Consider the following 22,690-nt stretch of genomic DNA (forward strand, 5'->3'; position numbering starts at 1 on the left):
CCTACTGGTTTTAAGCAATGATATGACCTTTTACTTTCCTATATATAAGCAGTATAATATTAAAACTTATTCAAAAAGGATTGTAGATATATTTGAAGACTTATATTAACCGCTGAAATTGAAAATAGCTTTAAAATGTGTTCTTAAGATCATGCATGTTAATGTGGGACATTTTTTTTATAAAGTTTTTTGTGACCCCTCCAACTTTTTGGTACTTTTGCCGTTTTGGTTGCTTTGAACTGAGCATTTTCATAAATGCCTTATTTAACCTCATGGTTCTTACTAAGAATGTATCAATTTAAGCCAGTTTTGGTGACTTTATGTGGCTTTACATAGAAAGCCACTGTTAGTAAATATAGAGATATATAAAGAAAAACACTACAAGTAGTAGTTTCCAACTTTTTGTGTTGGATTTGGGTCATAATCCATCAAATTGATACATATTGATAAAGTTATTGATGCACTGATAGAAATCAAAATATAATTGAGAAGTGTGTAAACTAAAATCTAAACATTGGAATTAAAACTTGGATGATTTTATGACTCCCTTAGTCACAGAAATACCCATGTAATTAAAGGAAAATTCCGTTTTTTAACACTTTTAGCCCATTTTCTGTAGTGTCCAGGATGAAATCGAATGATCGACACCAAAATTTTGACAATTGGTCCTGTCTCTGATATTTGGCTCATGCAGAATCCCCCCCTGGCTGCTTCAGAATGGCTTCCATAGTGCATGTCCGATAATGTCCTTAAAACAACCTTAAACGTTCTTTTTTTAAAATATGCTACTCACCGGGTCGTCAGCGCTGTTCAATGACGTTCCAAAAAAAGTTTTGTAAAGAAAAAACGTTCCTGTAGTGTTTTATTTAGCATTTTGTAAATCCCATTGAGTTCTGTTGGAATAGTCAATATCCCTCCGCCACCGGAAACGGAAATGGGGCCTGTTTACTTAGTTGTAGTCTTTTCGCAAGGCCCAAGTGTTTATGCTTCACTCTGTGTACTCCGACGTCGAGGTGCTAACGTCTCTGTTAAACACTTTAAAAAACTGTGAAAATGGAATACGAAAGGTGGATTCTTGAGGAGGACATATTGGACTTTGAGTTTGGCGGTAGAGGATACCGTCGCCAACTAGTGGTCTGGAGTGTGCAACGCTTCAGATTCGAACGGGAAGCGGAAGTTTATAAGCGGTTGTGATGTATCGGAAAAAATAGTTCTGGGATTTACAAAATGCTAAATAAAACAAGACAGGAACGGTTTTTCTTCACGAAACTTTTTTTGGAACGTCATTGAACAGCGCTGACGACCCGGTGAGTAGCATATTTTTAAAAAAGAACGTTTAAGGTTGTTTTAAGGACATTATCGGACATGCACTATGGAAGCCATTCTGAAGCAGCCAGGGGGGGATTCTGCATGAGCCAAAAAGCAGAGACAGGACCAATTGTCAAAATTTTGGTGTCGATCATTCGATTTCATCCTGGACACTACAGAAAATGGGCTAAAAGTGTTAAAAACCGGAATTTTCCTTTAAATATTGCAGCTGATACCAGTTCAAGGACATTTTGTTGAACTGGCAATGTAAAGGTATAGAATAAATAGGCACGTTTTCTTATGTTTTGAAGGTCAAACCAATAAAAAGCCCTATAATTTTTAGCATACTATCAATCCTGTTTGCACAGCAATTCAATCATCTTCTGTTAAGATGGGATTCCGTCATATGAATACAAATAACTCTTTTAGGAGTAGAAGTTCATAGATTGCTTTTTACAGAAAGAAAACTTGATATTGTCAAACTTTATTTTCTGTATAACCAAATGTCAAGCAGAAGTCTGCTGTCATTGCCTTATTAGTCAGGGATAATACTATTGTGCATTTATTAAAGACTCATTAATGTCTCATGCTCATTTACATAATAAAAAAAAAAGAAATGACCCCCCCAAAAAAGTTGCTCCCACTTAAGCGTCGGAAACCATGTGGGATGTTATTTTGTGGGGGACATATTTGAAAGATGACATATATACTGCTGTAGTGTGGTTGAACTTATTCAAGCTGATGTTTTAGATCATTACCTTTCTTGTTAGATGGTGAATCTATATGTCATTATTACATTAATGTGTGTGCATTCATGTCTGACAGACCCAATATGTACATTAAGGAGAACATTTAGTTTTTGATTCCTTGACAGAACTGCATTAGCAAGATTGATGAAACTTGATGGATCCTATAGCATCTTAAACAAAAATGGTTTTGGAAAATTCAAATGCCTTTTTTTTTTTAAACAACCTTGCCTGAGATTGAATCAGCCAGTGGTCTGTGGAGGAAACAGGAAGATGTGTAAAGAAAAGATAAGAGAGAGCTGAAGAGTGCATAAGGAGCAAGAGAGAAAACAGAAAGTGTATGATCTAGTGAGAATGTGATGAGAGGAGCCAGCCACTCCATCATATTTGTATCTGTGTATGTATATATATATATATATATATATATATATATATATACACACACAGGGAGCATTTAAAATGATTGCTCAAGATAGGTCAAAAATAGACAAACTGATAGAAAGTGGTTTTATGAAAGCTGATAGCTTTATGCCTGGCAAGACTAGAGTAGAATATATAAATATGAGCTGGTGTAAAAGAAACTTACTTTCCAAGAAAGGAAAATATGAGAAATAAACAAAGAATAGGGCATCCTTTAACTGATTTAATCCATTGATTTCTTTTTTTCTCCTTGTATTAAAAAGAACCTGACTTGAAAAGAACGTATCGATTACGTTTTAAGAAATAAGAAGTGTGGTAGAGCAGTAGGTTTTCATGTAGAATTTTAAATATTTGCAATGCCCTATTAAGGCGTTGACAAAATACCTATGATATTGCTTTGATTGACAGAAAATAAACAATCGTGCATCATGCACTTATTTGTATCAGTTATTGTTTAGACTAAAATGTATGTAGATAGAAAGCCCAACCCTTCAGTTGCTTTTTCTTTTATGTGTACTTCTGTTCGAATCCCTCCCTCGTTCACCAGGGTAACTGGGGGCTTGAGCTCTAGCAGTCTCTCCAGCAGTCTCTTTGCAAAAGGTTGGGTGCACTCTGGTTTGGTTCAGTCCATTGAACGGCAACAGAGATTGATACAGCCATCATACACCTCTTTTCTTTTTTTTTTTTTGGACTGTGGGAGGAAGTGTGATACCCAGATGCAGGTGGAGAACATGCTACCTCCATGCAGATATACTTATTGCTGGGATTTGAACCTGGAACCTTGTTGCTGCAAAGCAACAATCCTGAATGTCGGAGCAGTTTATAACACAGGCAAACAACAATAGGCAAAACCGCACAAGAGATTTTGACAGAGGACTGGCCAGGTTGATCTCAGGAACATATCACACCCCCAGTAACCTAAATGTGGTCCTGGCATCATGATTACATATTTATTGGGACCAGAAAGAATCTACTATGCAGCTGCAACAAACCATAAATACTCTCCAAAACAAAAGCTAATGATCAATGCCCAGCCACCGATTCTGAAACACATTAACTGTCCCTTCTCATTGGAGTAAGGCCTATTTCCATGCTAGCATACTGTATCCATTGTTTTCAGCCTGAGGGAAAATTTCCGGCAAGGTCATCAGAAAAATGTAAAGCAGCAACTCGTATCAGACTGGCACTCCACCAAGAGGGGTATAGAAATTTATGGTGATGCTATTTGTGCACAACACTTTCACCATTCCGACTCATAAAAGAATTTGACAAGGTAGCTAAAAGGTGCAATCCACTCAAAATTATTAGCTGTTATGTGCATTATCCTTCTCAATTCATACTACCGGTAAAAGGTATCAGTTGGGAAATTTGCACCAGCTTAAAATTCTTTTTTGGCATGGCTGCAGGATTGCATTGAAAACAAATCCTCTTTGTCTGGATCCTGCTTTACTGCTGTTAGGCTAATAAAATTACTAATGATGTTTCCTTCAACACAGCAGGACCAAAGTCAGACAAATGGAAGTATAGTGAAGGCACAAAAAAAAACATCAGAAAGCATGTTTTTTATTAGCCCTTTACATTATTTTGGGTTATTTAGATTAGGGAATGATTAGGATCTTAGTTTGAACAGTAGTAAGTATTTAAAACCTTATTTATTTTTGTCATGTTTTTCTTTGTTACATAATGAGCTGGTAAAACTTAAACTATAGATGTACCGGAATATAATTGGTGAAGGGGATAATGACGACAACTATTAGCATTTACATTTACATCTTATTATAAAATATTGTTTATGTGTGACATATTTTTTCCCCTCATTTGTAGATATGATTTTGTAGTGAATGTCATTGTTCCGATAAAACACATACATGCTCTGACACTGTTGTTTAAAATATTATTTTAAGGCTTGTATTATAACTGTGTCACAGAAGAAGAGATGTTATAAAGAAAAAAAACAGAAACATCGAGGTACATGACAACAACAAAACAAGAAAGCATCTTTCTAAAGGTTCTAGTAAAGCAGGGGGTAAAGAATGTGCCACTTCTCTCTGCAGGAGTGTTTCAGTTTCTACCCAGGGTGAAAAAATGAGACGATAAGGCTTTCATTTATCAGTAGTAGTGGCTTAGCTTAGGTAGTAGGTTGTTTTTTTAATGTTTTTTATTTTATTTTATGTTTTTCATCCTCCTAGCTGATGTTCCTAGTTCTTCTATGTGTATGTTGGAGTCGTCTTTTTTTCGCTTGAAATAAATATTTTAACATCGTGTTTGGAAAATTTCCGTTAAACCAAAACAAATCAAGAAAAAGTTTCTGCTTTGGATTTAAAGTTTTTGTTTTATTTTGGTTTCTTAAATCTTTACGATTTAGAACGTCACTGTTTTAAAATAGATGTTTTGAATATCAGAGTTTTAGAAAACATTCTTTGACAAAATATCATGAAAAAAGGCATTGCAGATTTTTATTTTTTATTTTTTTATTTTTCTCTCTTAGTTTTAAAGGTTCCTGCTCTCATCAAATCTATTTAAGGAAAATAGGGAAATGTATCATAACTTTCAGAGCCTATTGGGTGAAGTGACATCCAGTCCCTGTCTACCAAAGTTTTGTTTTAGCCGTGGGAAAAAACGCCATAAGAAACAAGTTACACTTTTGAAGCTATTTCTGTTTTAAAAAAAAGATAAATCAGCAGCTATGCATGTAACGCTATGCGGTGCTATGTTTCTTTTTTTTTCTGCAGTCTTTGGGCTCAATACCTCTTGCTTTTGTCAAAGCTATATGTGGAGCCTTACTCAATATTAATGCAACGTGATTGGCTGACTTACTTTGGGTCGCCACAAACGGTTAAAGAATGTGTGTGATATGATGGATTCTCACTCACATTTGTGAATGTACAAATACAGAATTCCAAAAAAATATATGATTTTTAACGAATAGGGAAAAAAACTTGAAGCTATTTTCCCATGCAATACAACAGATATAGCAAAATTGACTTTAATAATGCTACTGTAATAATATATTTTCAGTTTGGTTATGAGGCTTTTAGAGCTTAAACAAAAGACTTAAACAAGTTTCCCAAAGCTGTTGCTGTAAAATGTTATCTGTGTCCTTAGTAGAGGTTTCTCTGCGGGGTTTAATCGTTGTGGTTTTCAGCTCATCAAGCAGCTAAAGGCAACACCACTATTTGCACATTTAGGATTTCAAGTTGGTGTAATTGTGAACTCAATGATCCAAGCTTTTAATTAACTTTTATAATCAAGCTACTCTAATTCTTCTTTTCTCCCTCCTTGCCGTTCTCTTTGTCTTCCTCCGTCTTCCTCCATCTTCCTATATTTCAGACTCCTCTCTTTGTCACACTTTTTTACAGCCCCTCTTTATCCCGTTCCCTCTCCCTAGAGAGAGCATGGCATTGATAAATGTCTGCTCATGATTGGCTGGGGAGAAACCTAGGTGCTCAAAATGCACCAGTTTTTACAGATTTGCTGTTGGTGTATTTGGCTATATTTATGAGGTCTGAAGTTTCAATCTGCATTGTCTCAAGAGGGAGACTTTAAATAACTGTTTAAAGATATTTTTTTTTTGTGTGTGCTCGTTTTCACCTTTTGCCTTCAGGAGAATAAAGAGATTTCGACATGTAGGTGTTGCTCTGTGAACACATGCCCAATTGGTTGTGTGTTAGGACAACAATATCAAATTACAGTCAAACAGTTCACTTCATACACATTTGGGATAAACAACTTCCATTCAAAATATGCACATTGATCAATCAAATCATTAAACTCCAACTAAAACATGTTTCTTTTAAAAGGGAATTAAAATGTTTTTAAACTATAATCAATCAAATATGCAATGATATCACCGTCTGTATGGATTTTATGTTTGAAAACCACAGTTTTCTTGTTGTTTATAGATGTTGGAGATCGGCCTGTTTTCCAGTGTAGTCCTGTTTCTCTGACTGTGACTGGCTGGATGCGCTCTCTTCATCCTCTGACATGGGAGTTGGCTTGGAGCTTGTCTGCCTGGCTGTGTGTTTCCTGGACCGGGCTGCCTTTTACAATAGCTTTTTGTATCTCTGCTTCTGTCTCCTTGAACTCCAGTCGACGTCGGCAGATGGCCGATCACATAGAGCCTGGTTTGCTGGAGGTTCCTGTTAAAAGGGAGTTTTTCCTCTCCACTGTCGCTACAAACATGCTTAGTGTAAGGGATTGCATTCAAGTCAATGAGTTGATGCAATCAACTAGTTTTCCTTGGATAGAAAACTTTGAATCAATTTGACTGTATGATCTGGTGAACTGCAAAGTGCCTTGTGAATTGGCGCTATTTAAATAAACTGAATTGAATTGAGTGGAATGAAGTCAAATATCTCTTAACTAATTTAAACCAACTGGAATGTGTTCAAACCAATTTACATTGTAAATCCAAAGTTTGTAAATACAATATTATTTGCTAAAATAATAGTTAATTAGGGCTGCTCAGTGGCCTACGCTACCCGGGTAGCTCGTATTATAACTATGTGACACATAGTTTTAATACTAGCCTTACCCACTACCCCCGTTGCTCGTGTTCGATTCCTGACCCAGGGTCTTTCTGCATGGAGTTTGCATGTTCTCCCTGAGCATGCATGGGTTTTCTGTTTGGAAAAAATACAAAAAAATATGGTTATATTAGTTTTTAAACTCTAAGTGGAATAAAGTTTGTATCAGCTTTATAAACAACAGCTCAAGACATGTCAGCATAGTGTCCCATTTGGTCACCATTGTTTCTTGTTAGTTTGATTACGCCACAGTAAACGCATGAAATGCTCAAGAGTAATCCAAGTTCTTTACCTTTTCAGGCCTTCCCCAACTTTCCAGCACCTGTATTCTCTGCTGATCTCTGTTTAACATGTCAGGCCTGCAGCAGGGGACTCTCCGGTATTTCAGAGTTTTCTGTAAACTTGGAGAAAAACATTGCAGAAAGCCAGTTTTGCTGAGTCTGGTTCTGAAATTAATGGACCCGCCTAATTTTTTTGCTGTCAGAAGGCTCAAATTTCTTTGGCTTTGGGGTCTCTCTGATGTCCCTGACTCAGGAGTCCAAAAGGATAGGACATCCATGAAGCAACTGCTTTGTCCCCAAGCACGGTGCAGGGCAGGATCACATGTTCCTGTCCTGTGATGTTCTGGCTAGAGCCGCGGTTCTCAAAGTGTGTGGCGCGACCCACTGGTGGGGAATTGAGACGTGACAGGTGGGGCGCGCCAAGTTCCGGTGTGTGTGTGTGTGTGTGTGACTATAAATGTAGAATGTGTGAGAGCAAACTGTCCTTATAGCTGTATGTTGCCGCTTTTTAGACCAATCAAACCCACAAAGTAATCATTACTAGCCTACATGCAGTCTAATTAAAAGAACATTAGATATGAGAAAAATTTCACCTGGAACTGAAGTGCCAAAATAATGATTGACGTGACGTCGGCATATTATTTGTAACGGAATAAACTTTCGCGCCCCAGTGTTGCCAACTCAGCGACTTTGTTGCTATATTTCAGACCCCTCCAGTGACTCTTTTTAAAAAAAAGCGACTAGCGACAAATCTAGCGACTTTTGGAGACTCTTACGTGAAAGCACGTATCGTTCCTTTTCTTGTCCTCCAGCGGCAGGTGCTGCCGTGGGGCGCCTCCCCTGTCCCAACCCCGTTCTCCCCCGCTATCGCAGTAGTCCCTCTCAGCGCTGCAGAGACACAGCATGTTTACCCTCAGCGTCCAGACTGCAAATAAAGCGCACATGCGCCGGGATTGACGGCGCAGGTTGATCATAAATAACTGAATTTGAAATATTTTATCTTAAATAAATAGGACCAGTTTATTGAAATGACGTCTGACTCCACCCTGAGGCTCAGGTTTAATGCTCAGACTAATAGTGAATTCTGGTTTGGAGTGGAGAGGGAGTATCCACTCATCGGGCAGAGAGCTGTTTGCATTCTTCTTCCCTTTGCCACATCATATCTCTGTGAGATGGGCTTTTCAACTGTTGCTTCACTGAAAACAAAATACAGATCTCAGCTGAACATTGAGCATGACTTGAGAGTGGCAGTATCAAGCCTGCAACCCCGTTTTGAGAAACTGTGCAATGCAAAACAGGCTCATTGCAGCCACTAATGCAGGGATAAATAGACCTGTATTGCCAGATGGATTTCACTTCTTTTCTTTTATTAACAGATTGCAGAGTGGCACTTTAATTTTTTCTATCTTTGAGCTTGATACAAATTTTGACACAGCTGCATTTTTATTTTCTTTATTTTTGAGCTTGCTGTTATTTGATGTAGATAGTTTGTATTTAGATACTACTTGTTACTTCAATAAAATTGGAAAATTTTAAGATTGTTGCATATTTCATTAGCATTGTGTTGGGGCGATGGGGACAGGCGGGGCTTGAAAATTCCCCCTTGTCCAAAGTGGGAAATGACCGAAAAAGTTTGAGAACCACTGGGCTAGAGGAAGGTTTACAGCAGTTGGAAAAAGAGTACAACAGAGCAACACTACATCTTCACTAATCAATGATTAAAGATAATAAGCCTGGAGATTGGTTCTCCATGTCCAAAATTAATATCACAGCTTATGGCATTGCATAGGGTGTCATGTCTTACTGTGAGAAAGAGGAGGTGGAGGCCCTGATGATTCACATGTGGTTCATGATACACATGAAGCAATTGCTTAGATGTGAGGACTGTGTAAATGGAAATTTTCTCATTGGTACCAGGCATTGACTTGCACATATTTTTTTACGAACTGGGTGCATATTAGGAGGAACAAAAAAAGAAACACTTAAAATTAAAGACTTTAAGTCAAAATAATTAGCAAAGTATGGAAAACATCAGAGACACCAACCAAGTAAATTACTTAGTAATTATAAAATGTGTATATTAGGCAATATAGATAGATTGCCGTAGTTTTCTGTGCTTCAGTGAAATATAAACCACTCTTCAGATTGTAATGGATACAGGCCATTTCATTCCCTTATCATTTTACACCTTTGAAATGTTTATAATAAATCTTCAGTCCTTAAGAACTTCTTAAAGGAGAATTCCGGTTTTTAATACTTTTAGCCCATTTTCTGTAGTGTCCAGGATGAAATCGAATGATCGACACCAAAATTTTGACAATTGGTCCTGTCTCTGCTTTTTGGCTCATGCAGAATCCCCCCCCTGGCTGCTTCAGAATGGCTTCCGTAGTGCATGTCCGATAATGTCCTTAAAACAACCTTAAACGTTCTTTTTTAAAAATATGCTACTCACCGGGTCGTCAGCGCTGTTCAATGACGTTCCAAAAAAAGTTTCGTGAAGAAAAACCGTTCCTGTCTTGTTTTATTTAGCATTTTGTAACTATTTTTTCCGATACATCACAACCGCTTATAAACTTCCGCTTCCCGTTCGAATCTGAAGCGTTGCACACTCCAGACCACTAGTTGGCGACGGTATCCTCTACCGTCAAACTCAAAGTCCAATATGTCCTCCTCAAGAATCCACCTTTCGTATTTCATTTTCAGAGTTTTTTAAAGTGTTTAACAGAGACGTTAGCACCTCGACGTCGGAGTACACAGAGTGAAGCATAAACACTTGGGCCTTGCGAAAAGACTACAACTAAGTAAACAGGCCCCATTTCCGTTTCCGGTGGCGGAGGGATATTGACTATTCCAACAGAACTCAATGGGATTTACAAAATGCTAAATAAAACACTACAGGAACGTTTTTTCTTTACGAAACTTTTTTTGGAACGTCATTGAACAGCGCTGACGACCCGGTGAGTAGCAAATTTTAAAAAAAGAACGTTTAAGGTTGTTTTAAGGACATTATCGGACATGCACTACGGAAGCCATTCTGAAGCAGCCAGGGGGGGATTCTGCATGAGCCAAAAAGCAGAGACAGGACCAATTGTCAAAATTTTGGTGTCGATCATTCGATTTCATCCTGGACACTACAGAAAATGGGCTAAAAGTGTTAAAAACCGGAATTCTCCCTTAAGGGCTGAATTTTTATATACATTCCTACTCCATAGTTCTGCAGATATTTGGTATGAGACATTCGGTGAATCAGGTGTGTTCTAATAGAAATACCTCTAAAAGTTAAAATAAATTATTAAAAGAAATTATCTTGGAAATAAAGTTGGAGACCAACAGTTTACTTAAAAGACACTTTTAATATAAAGAACATTATATTCTGTCATATATCATGAGTTAAATTGCCCAAGAAAGGATTAGATCCACTCTTAATTTGGAGTTGGGCATAAAACAAGTGTTTGCAGACAAAAATATTCACCTGAAATGCAAAACCTATCAGGATTTCTTTTCATGATTAAGTTTTATTAGTCATAACAATACTTTTTGATTAGTTTAGAGCGATATGATAATAAAAACTACATATAGTCCATGGTCCAAGTACATGATTACGATGGTGTTAGTTAATATGTATAAAACCCATGTAGTGACTCTTTACACTGGCTTTAAGGCTTTAAGTGAACTCAGTTGTCAACTGACGGTCTTGCTTGGGTCTTCATGCTCACATATTTTTTTCTCAGCATCCCCAAACTTCAATTTCCAAATAAATTCAGAAATAAGCTGAATTTGAAGTTGCTATTTTTTTTTTTTTTTGTCTTGATGACTTTTTAAAAAAGACATCAATGGTAGAGGAACTGGTTGTTGAAGCTACCAAGACTTTGTGGAAAATGGAAATTGACGTTCTGCAGAAAAACAAGTTGTTTGTCCCAACCAACATGGACTGCAGCTATTCATGTAATAGCCTGATGGATGAGCCTGTTACTTGACCACTTTGTCAATATTTGTTTGTTTTTACCAACATTAATACTCTTTTGCTCCAGGGCAAAAATTTGCATCCTGTTTTAAAAACAACACTTTTAGCAAATCCTTTTTGCAATAATGAACTAAGCAGCCCAAATTTTTCCTTTTTTCACCATCAACTGAGCTTTTTAGGCAGCAAAGTTCCCTCATCTATGGGTCATACCTTAGATGAAAAGGTTGCTATCATCCCAAAGGATTCAAAATGTGTTGTAAAATTTCTCTGAACCCCTAAATTTTCTAACCACCCAGGTAGTTATTCAGGTGCTACAGTTAAGGGGAAAATAACAATTGCATAAACCACCAGTGTTGTGAAATGAATACTGCTGTTCCTCTAGTGGTTTAATTACATGCAGTAAGTTTTGCACAGGTAGATGCAGCAGATGCAAAACAAAATGACATCTCTCCGGTATTATTACAGTGGAAGCTGAATGCACCTGGGAGAACGAGCTGTGGTTGGTATGGATTTAGTGATAAGGGTGTTTCAGAGAGGAATGGACGGCTTATTAGAGATAAGTGCTCGCTGTTGTAATATGGTACACACACTTAACCCGTCAAATTTTATGTGATGTATTTTTTTAAATTGCTGCTGTAATCGTATCCATGCAGGTCAGTCATGCAGTATATCAGGCATTTAAAACTTGTTTATGCAGCACACTCAACATCACAGCATATTACAAGGTGCTCATTAAACTGGCATGCAAAGTGATATAAAGGCTTCTGAAGTTGGGAAGTTGTGAATCAGATATTGCTGTGATACATGTCATATAATGAGAAGATCAAACCAGAATCCTAAGTTTGTTGTGTTTATTTTTCACACTGCTTAAGAAAACACTTTGCTGTAACATTCAATGTTTTCACTTCGGAATGCAGAGCTCTATGTTAGAGTCCATTCATTGAACTGTTATTAAAAACCTCAAAGAAAGCATCTATAGATAATGCAAGTAATATGATTTGCTGTAATAAGGTTGATAAATAAGAACATTCCTTCAGACTCCATGCATAAACAGAAATAAGGAAACTCTGGAAAAAAATAGACAAATTTTAACAGATGTTCAACAATTCAGCAATGAGAGGTTAATAAAAAAATGGAAAATGTATTTAAGGTATTCATCTTTATTCACCTAAAAACTATGTCTGCTGCTGTTATTTGTGACTCATGTCAGTATATTCCTGGCTCAAAAAACTCCCAAATTGCATTTCAAAAGACAGAAGGTGCCGTTCTCTACTTATCTGCAATGCCTGATGTGTCAGTGCTTGTTTTGTGTGTTTACATTTTCCTGTTTTAAAAGAGCTGGAAAGGGTGCTTTTTCTTGGAAAGGGAACAAAGTGAAATGACTCAATGACAAAAGCAATATATTTTCTACATCAATTAAAGCCACATAAAAAGCTGAATGAAGATGTTAAGTTTCTCAACTAGGGAGGATTGATTGAATGAATTGTTGTCATCAGTACCTCTCAAATAAATGGCCACTCTTTACTGAATCCAGGTACACAGCAAGCCAAAAAAGGGTTGTATATCCTTTCTGTCTTTTAAGGAACGGTAGGATTTAAATTATATTATATTCCCTTTTAATTGATACACCTGGTACTGTCAGAGTTGTATAGGACATATTTGTATATGCATGTCCTGTACTTTGTAGAGTAGCTATCTAACTCTATCTAACAAGTCTTGTAAAGAAGTGTCAGCCACAGTATGGTCCACAACGTCGAAACAGTCAAAAATTTAAAAAGTGCAGTTATTAACTACTACCAGTCTGTTAATATCGCACAGGGGTCAGCTACAGTCCTGGTAGAATACATTCTAACACCCTGAGGTAGTGGGAGACCTCTGCTTGTTTAAGAAACGGAGATGGTTTCCATGATCCATTGAGGCTTTATCTGCTTCAGCAGGGCTTTGCCCCTGCAGGGAGGAAAAAGGATGCAACCAACTGATTACTGATTATGGTTACTACTGACTACACACAATGTAGATGCACTCAATATGAAAATATTTCAATCTACTCTGTTCCTGAGAGAATATTTCTATGATCTTAGATGCATGACGTGTGCTTGTATGTTTTTGTTCACATTATCATGCTTAAAAAGAAGTGGGGTTTTCTTGGAAAGAGTACAAAATGAGAAACCCAACAACAAAACCAATATTTTCTACACCAAGTAAAGACACGGAACAGTCTGAATGAAGGTGTTAAGTGTATTAACTCGGGATGATGCACTGAAATAAAAGGGTCATCATTCTTTTTTAGACGTGTGGTTGTTCGATTGAATGCAAAAATCATTAGTGAGGACCAATAATGCATATCAAGCCACTCCTTTTACAATCTAGTGTTCAACAGGAATAATTTATTAGAGATTACCTTTCTTAGTATTAAATGTAATTACATTATCTTTACTTAAAATTTAATTAACCCCTCCCCCCCTCCCCCCTCCCTTTGTCTTGCTTTACTGGTACTGTTTAATAATGCTTTAATTAAAAAATTTAAGTTTTTTTTTTTTTTTTTACTTTTATGGTTTGGTTAAATGAAGCTCTGTTTAGGAAGCTCTCCTTTCAGGAGGGAGGGCAACTCAGTAAGATTAACTTATTCTCAGATCATCTTTTGATTTAAAATGAACTATTGAAGTAAAACAAGATGTCTTCATGTTGTTTCTTTAAGTTGGATCCCATTATTATCTTGTCAAATTTGTATCTAAATCAAAATGTGCCCTGTTCACATTCTTAATAATGTTGACTTTCTCGAACCCACCTGACTGTTTCAAACTCTCTGTTTGTCTTTGCAGTATGAGTTCAAGGTAAAAAACATCAAGAAGAAGAAAGTTCACCTTGTGGTGTCTACAGATGGTGTCAAGGTTACCTTAAGAAAAAAGAAAAAAGTAAGTGATTTATTTATTTTTTCTCTCTTGAGTGTCTGACATTTTAAAGCAAGAGCTTGTAATTAAATAACACCCATGTTGATTATCACAGCAGTTAATATAGCCTAACTCTTCCTTTGGCTTTTGTTTGTGCGAAGAAGGAAGCTTTGAGATTTCTAAAAAGAAAAAAAAGGCCTAATTACTTCAACAATATAATATCTTTGTTAAACATGAGCATATAATAAGGTTACTGGAAAAACAGGGTTGGTTGTTTTGAAGACTGACTCAGCAAAAAAGATATATTAAAGTAGCAAATGGCGAGGGAGGTAATTTGACAATTGAAATATGACTCAGAGGATGAACAGCTAGAAATTTTTTTATAGGTCATGGTTCTCTGTAGAATATCAGTGATTTCTTGTGCAATGTATTAGAACAGTTTGCAGTTTAAACAAGATATCTTTTGAAAAAAGCAAGTACATAAAATCCTTTCAAAACATCTATCTCGTCTCTCTCTCTCTCTCTCTCTCTCTCTCTCTCGATATATATTTATCTGTGTATATATGTTTGTGTATATGTATATATATATGTATGTATATATATATATATGTGTGTGTATGTGTGTGTGTGTATTTATTCTGGATTCACCAGATTTTCAAACATGAACACAATCAGGTTTCTTATGTTCATGTTTTTACAAACACCTGCACTGTAAATCTAATCTGAAATGTACAATATGATAAGAATTAGGGCTGTTGTAAACGAATATTTTAGTAATCGAGTAATCTATCGATTATTCTTACGATTAATCGAGTAATCGGATAAAAAAAATTTATAAAATAAACTATTGGCAAATCTGCAATAACACCAGTTAGTCCAGATCAGTCCAATATCTCCTTTTTGAGCATCCCTAACAGTTAAATGTTTGTAGTTTAGAAAGTTTACTTGTAACAGTAGTTTGCTTTAACCTGAAGAAAAGTTATAAGATATTAAATTATATTCAAATAATAAAGTGGCAGGCTCATAAATATGCTTATAAAAATGTCTAAATGTAAAGGTTTGAGTTTGTACAGAGTTCTGCAGCCTTAACTAGTCATGATAAAATGCAAAAATGTTGCTATTTTTATTAAAACGATGCTATTATTTATTCTTGATTGCTTAGGTATAAACAAATATAGAATTACTACAAAAAATATTAATCAAAAATTTCTAATTCATACATAACATTAGCGAGAGGAAAAGACTGTAGCTTTTCAGGATGGAAAGACACCAATAAATAAATGCTTTTCAGCTTATGCCTGTAATCTGTTGCTGCGTATTTTTATTAACAAACTTACATTAAGTCCTGCATAATTTCTCTCAGTTCCACCCTCACATACAATTTACACTACCGTACACCCGGTTAAGTAACCGTTATGTTTAGATGTAACGTTAGCAAAATAATGTGCCTCAATTTACATCTATAACATGGCAGATTATCACACAACGTAGTTAGCAAAGAGAACATAAACGTTACCTGTTGGCAACCGTGTACGAGTTGGATGCATGTAGCGGGTGTTTTCTCTTCAGATGCTGCAACATTGATGTCGTGCTGTTGTGGTACGCCAATTCTGCTTTGCAGTGGATGCATTGTGCTGTGTTGTCCTTTCTGTTTAGCCTAAAATGTTCCCAAACTTTGGACATTTTTTGTCGCTTTCGGGGTTCTCCTTCTGAGCTTTCTCCGGTTCCCTCCATAGCTACAAACTTAGCACAAGCGCTCCAGGCGCTAACGGAAGTGGTAGCGTTGTGCAACACAGAAACCCTCCGGCTAGACCAGTGTGCTGCGTATTTAACAGCATTGCTTATTACAATACAATAAATTTAGCGAAGCTTCGAGGCAGATAAATTTCCTCGAGGATTTTTTGTAATCGAGTTACTCGAGTTACTCGATGAATCGTTTCAGCCATAATAAGAATGCAATTGACACGAATGAAAAGAACTCAGGTTATTTGAACAGGGTTTCCGCGAGTCATTAAAAATCATAAAAAGTCCTTAAATAATTATTTTTCAAATTTAGGCCTAAATTGGCATTAAAATTCATTAAATGTGATTATCGAGGCATTTAAAATGTTTTTTTTTCATATACGTTTATAAAAACAGTTTCGCCAGATGTAGTATATTGTGATTTATTTGCGCGGAACTACTTTCAGTTGATCATAGCCGTATGTTCGGAAAAGAAGCTTGAGGCGGAGAAAAAGCTAGAGAATCGGAAAATGCTAATTTCAACAAAAGTGGGTGGAAAATGAGGGATTTGGGACAAGGCTGCATCCTGTCGACGGTAAAGATGACAAAAGATTTTGCCATTATATGAGATTCATGGGTACTTTGCATTAAAATTATTTCTAAGAGCATTAAAAGGGCATTAAAAATCATTAAATTAGATTTACTCTAATTCCTGTATAAACCCTGTTGAAATGAAGCAATTAATTTTTTCTTTTTCACCTTTAATTAAAATGTGACTAAATGTAACATAATTTATGAATAATAACTTTACCCACTATTTAGGAATTGTTTCTCATGTTTATCTTTGCAGCATAATAAACATTTGTTTCTCATACTGTTAACCGATGTTTGCAGTATGACAAAACAGATGTAATTACATGAAGAAGAACAAGGGATTTACAAATAAATAAATATTAAACATTTTCAAACAGGAGGATTTAGAAGAAAATTCAGTAAACTAACTAAAGATCGCTAGATTTGTCTGTGAAATACCATTCATTTTACAGTTCCTACTGGTCTCAAACCATTATACTTTCAGCAGCATGTCCTGCATTCTAGCTTATTATAGACTTAAGGATCGATCTTTTCCTTAATTAGATGGCAAGCAGAGGTGAGAAAGGACAGAAAGTTGTGGAGGACAAACAGCTCTTTGGTGATCGAAACCAATGAAAGAGCGGAAATGAAAGGGAGAAGGGAGTTCAGAGATGACAAAAGAGTCAAAGGAAACGGGTGGTGTCGTCACTAGCAGAGTCACAGTTGCTTTCAGCTTGCACACTTTAGAGTGCTTGCAAATATCATTTAAAAACACTTCTTACATGAAATCATTTTAATATGCAGAAATATAAGGTCTATTTTCACATTTTCTCTTTTTAATTCCAAATAAATATTTTTAGCATGACTCCACTGTTAAGAAAAAGCAAAATCTGATTGGAAATATTTAACTATTGAAATGGAAAAGATGGAGGATTTAGCCTCATGTGCTCTCTGGTCTCATAAAATCTGAAATGTCAGATTTCCAACCAGCTATTTACATGTCTGAGGATGGCGGGAGCACTGATGGGCCAAGATGGGAGCCATTCAATGACTCAAGTCAACAAAGCCCTCTCTAGAGACAGGAATCAATATGAATAATTCCTGTGTCTCTGTGCGTTGACATTTTGATTGTGACCTTAAATTGAAAGATGGCTTTAATCAATTGGACAAATAAAAACTAATAAAAGGGGAGCTTACATAGCCTCTTCTTTAAAATGTGTTATTTACACAGTTTCATGTAATTAAGGGCCTTACTTTGCTTTTGTCCCTTGAAAGATTCAATTCTACTGATTTCTTTTTTTTTTATTTTGGATCTTCACAAACTACCAGGTTCAGTTTATTTTGTCGGGAGTTAATGTCATTGCAAAGCATTGCGAGCTTGTGAAATTAAAGGAAAATCTTGAAATGTTTTCAGAATAGAGAAATGCTAAGCAGGAAACACTTAGACGTAGCTATTTTCCTAAATTGACACCCTGGGAATAGAGATTAATAATCAGGAATCAGTCAGTGTAAAGAAAAAAATAAAAATGCACACAGAAATTCAAACATCAAACTACTGCTTTATATTGTTGTCTAGTAAATTTTGTATTAAGCTTTGTATGTGTGTCACATTTAGAATAGGATCTAAATGAAGCTTGGTATTTGTTTACAGAAGAACGAGTGGACCTGGGATGAAAGCAAGATGATTGTGATGCAGGATCCAATTTACAGGTAAGATTTCCTGAATGTTTACATTGAAGGCAGAGTTTTTATAGGCTGTTTCTGACAATGATTTTTCAATTATACATTTTTTCCAAAAATAATTCTTCTAAAATTGAGTTTTCTCAAAGCTTCCTTTGACATTTTGGAGAAAGCGAGGTGTAGCAGCTCTTTAATGATCCCTTTTGCAGACCTCTCAGAGTATTTCTAAAGCACTGATGCAGAAACATCCTGGTGGTTAGGGAGATTGAACTTGTAAAGGAAAGGTTTGTGTTTACATCTTTAAGCTTTCTCTCCCGATTCTTTCCTGAGAAGAAATCGCTCGGAATAATCACTTTAAATAAGGGCTGCAACAAACGATTATGTTGAAAACCGAGTAACCTGTCAATTATTTTTTCGATTAATAATGGGATAGTAAAAGGGTCCTTAAAGAAGAATTTTATTAGAGAATTAAACCTGGTGAAACTAAATTTTTTCCACTTGAGGAGTTCTGAATGGAGCATATTTAATGTAATATAGTTAAATATAGTTTTATTTTACAATTTTGGTAAAATTGCAGCTCTGAGTGGGTTGCTCTGTCGGCTAAAGGCATGTTTCTCTATACTGCATTTAACGATTATTCTATTACTAAACTACTTCAATCATGATGAATCTGATTAATTGTTTCAGCCGTACTTTAAATAACATTTTATTAAGTTTATGTATTAAATGACTACAAAACATAACAGAATGGTAATCTTACTCAGACCAGAGAAATTGTACTGATAGTAAGGTACTTTCTGGTCAAAAGAGTCAGCAGCAGCCACAAATAACGGCTAAAGAAGCATTTTATACATTTCCAGTGTTGCACCCTGCCACATCATCACATCTCACATCATTACATTGTACACGTTTGTACATGAGGTGACTTCACTGACTCCAGCCACATCCAGATAATTGTCAGTGTTCTTAGACCTAGAACAATTCTCCCATTCCATTACCAAATTTTTGTTACGTTCATAATGAAGATGTTAACTTTTTGTCCTGACAAAAGAACTGTCACAATTAGATGAAATGCTTAGGAAAACATCAGTCGTGACACATGAAAGGTAGGTAATATGGTTTAACAAACACAAGACACCAAAAACCCACAATATTACACAAAAAATAAAGGATTTGTAAATTGAAAAGTCTTTGGTCAGCACTGCAAAAATATTAGGTTGTATGATTGTATTGAAACAATAAATTCTTTACCTGTTGCTGTTTTCCAGGTAAAATAATGCTGCAGATATGATTGAATAATAACCAGCTTTATGTTTGATTCACTAGTCATGAAAATCCCCTAAAAAAAACTTGGACTAATGCAGCTTATTTACTCTTAACTGGATTCAGTCAAAGAAGTGTATCTACCTAGGAGAGATGAAATTTCTCTTGTTCATTTTATCTTCAGTTCTAGATGTGAAAGTAGCAATGGAAAAGCACATTAACATCACCATTTTAATTTTTTCATTTATTTGGGGGGGAGTTGTTATTCAATTTGGAAGAACTACCCAAATTTGTTCTTGCTAAACTGATTAGAGTCGTGAGTATAAAATACAAGTATTGCATAATATAGCAGCACTAGCATTATACCACCATCTATAGTTAATCCATTTCATTGCTTAAAATTGGCCACTGTGACTCATAAATAGCTTAACAAGCAATTACTAGTATCCACATGCCTAATGTCAGTAATGTATTTAAATACTCAAAACTATGGTCTGAGAGGAACAATAGTTACTTCTCATTACAGGCACCCTTTTCTATGGTAAACACTATTGCATGTGACATTTGAGCGAGCCTTTCACCCAACTATGGCATGAGGATCTGTAGCAGATAAGAATCTTAATACTCGTTATCCACTGGAACATATTGGCTCTTGTGGCAAATTATAGCATTAGATTTTTCTCTGCCATTTGGATTCCACAATGCTTTATCTTTCTTTTCTTGTACTTTCCTTTTCTTCATTGAATTACTTTTCCCACAAGGATTTCTACATGTTTTAATGGATTTTATCAGAGTAAGAAAGATTTTGCCAGAGACCGAACTGCAAAGACTTTATCAGATGCCATGTGTATAAAACAGAGGTGTATTAAGTTCTCAAAACAAATCACTAATTAAAAGTAAAAATACCTTAACAGAAAACTACTTTGGTAAAAAGTGAAAGTCACTAATAATAAGAGGGCTTAAGTAAAACTCAGATAATTATTCACACTAGTGGGAAAAGTAAAAGTACAAGGTAAATCTATAAATAAAAAAGCAAGATATACTTTTTCTCTGCCCTTTACTTTACTTGAGTGAAATTAATGGGGGTAGAATTAGTTAAAAACCCACTTTAGCACAAAGAAACCCGTATTCAAACAGTACTGTCCATAAAAACTCAGAATAAAACTAAAGCAATCTTGTAGAAAGGCTTTTGTGTGCTGTCTGCCTGAGAAAACTAAAAGCTCCTTTTGTTAGAATACAATGAAATGTGGCCACTCTAGCCGTGAACTTTTAAGCTTTTAGGACAATATTTTAAAAAGCATGTAGTGATATAGATAAATCTATCACCCCTCAAGAGAGATGAAAGAGGTTAGCATTTCTTTTTTTTTAAGGAGGCGTACTCAAAAAACTTTAAAAAATGTCAAACAAGAATGGCTCGATGTGTCACTTATTGCGATATTAATTCATAACAGCTATAATGACTACAAGCTGCACATAAAAAGCAAATTTTAGACTTCAATAGGTCATGGCAATGTCAGAGTTGCGAGACGTGCATTTACAATGACTCACAAACTGAACGGGTTGTAGATGAACAGGTAGTGTCAGTAGAGACATGTCATGAGAATTTAATTAGAAGTATGTTTATGTATGAGGGCATATCCTTTAAAGCAGTTTAGCGTGACGTGCCTTCTGGCTGTTCCTATAACTCAAGGCTATGGTTATAACCATAATCTGGAGTTCATTCATTTCATTGGATGCAGGGGTGTTGACCTTTAAATCAGCTAGCTGTCGTCTGTCAATACCCCACACAAGCATAAAGTTTCACAGCCCGGAGGAGTAGTTTATCAGAATTTGGAGGCCTAGATGGATATGTCTTAATATAACAAATGATTGGTGTGTATTTCACCGTGTCCAAATCAAAGATGTTGTGACAGCTCTAGACTTGATGTAAGCCAAGCTGAGCATGAATAAAACAATAAATTCTGTTTATAATCTGTATGAAGAAAGAGTAAAGTTTAAACTTGTTTGTGCCACATTTTAAATGCTGTATTCGCACACACTGACACACGCCCTCCCAGGCAGTACAGCTCTGAAGCGCATCCAGGAGCCCGTTGGGGGCTTGGCTTTTGGAAATGATTCTGTCAGAAAGATGGATTCAGCCCAGCTGCCTAAATAAGCATCTCTGAGATTAGGAATTTTGTTTGGTGGGAGATGCTGTAACTTGTTTCACACATCTCATTCTTTGATTATATTCTACATATCTCTACTATTGTAGTTGCAAAGTTGTCTAAAAAGAGGTGCAGAAATGTGGGGACATGTTTGGTGTGTGTTTCTTCTCTTCCAACCTCTGCCTCTTGTTAAACTGAGGCTGACATGTCCTGAGGAGACTGTTTGAGTCGGTTACAGGACAATTGTTACTTGTTCTCTCAGGAAGGACCTCTGTCAAAGGACAAACTTCAGTTTTTAGAGACATTTAGGTATTTACAACAGACAGTTCCAGTTCAAGGTGTTCCAAGTTTAAACCTTGTTTGCAGTGGAGTTTGAAAGCAACTGTTGTGATTGATAGATTTGTGGGAACAGAGGGCACATGGAAGCCTTAACTAGCTGTTCTTTCATACGTTTTTGTTACTTTAACTTCACTCTCGGATACATTTTCTTTTTGTGAATTATATGTCCTTTTTTAACAAATAGCGTCTATTTATTTTTCCTCTCCATGCTTATATATTATATGAGGGACAAATCAAAATGTGGAATGAGATATTTGTCAAATCTATGCATTTGTTAATTAGTATAATGGTATATCCATTTTTAACAGAGTTCCCTGCCTCATATTTCACTTGGAAATGAACCAATCAAATATGTTTTGTATATTTCAGTCATCCTATTTATGCAATTAGTGCTTTGCTCGTTTGGTATAGGTCTGATCTTAATCATATATATTGCTTCTCTAATTATAAAAAGAGATAAGTCTGCAATTTTCATCACTTTTATCAGATAAGTATAAATTGGAAGTATCCCTGGGTTAGAGGAAACCCCATGTGACAAACCGATGTAGCTTCTTGGCTCAAAAATATGTTTAAAAATTCTAAACTGATAAATTACCATGCCCTTTTTTCTTCAGACTTTGGTAAGAAAATTTGACTTTGAAAACTTTACTGTGGCATGTGTGTGTACGTGTCGTCGGGCAAAATTTCTGGGAAAAAAAAGAAAAGAACATTGTGGGGACCTACAATGTTTAGAACTAAGGTGGGAATTGAGTTTACAATGAAGTTAGGAATTAATCTGTAATAGTTAGAGTTAGGTAAGGGTAAAGGATAGGCTGTAGAAATTAATGGAG

General features: G+C 35.9%; 1 protein-coding gene across 3 annotated transcripts in view; it reads left to right on the forward strand.

The window, feature by feature from the left end:
* The window catches only part of nos1apa (nitric oxide synthase 1 (neuronal) adaptor protein a), a 213,376-nt gene that overhangs the window by 60,671 nt on the left and 130,015 nt on the right, over positions 1-22,690 (forward strand). For 2 of the 3 annotated variants that reach the window (XM_038291591.1, XM_038291592.1), the window contains exons 3-4: positions 14,068-14,160; positions 18,083-18,141. In XM_038291591.1, coding sequence (XP_038147519.1) covers positions 14,068-14,160; positions 18,083-18,141 — 152 coding nt within the window. Of the gene's footprint in view, positions 1-14,061; positions 14,165-18,082; positions 18,142-22,690 lie in introns of those variants that run through there. The other variant, XM_038291593.1, reaches the window with a different exon arrangement.

Source organism: Cyprinodon tularosa, unplaced genomic scaffold (assembly GCF_016077235.1).
Source record: "Cyprinodon tularosa strain WSP-4 unplaced genomic scaffold, ASM1607723v1 ctg30, whole genome shotgun sequence".
In the NCBI taxonomy this organism is placed as follows: domain Eukaryota; kingdom Metazoa; phylum Chordata; class Actinopteri; order Cyprinodontiformes; family Cyprinodontidae; genus Cyprinodon; species Cyprinodon tularosa.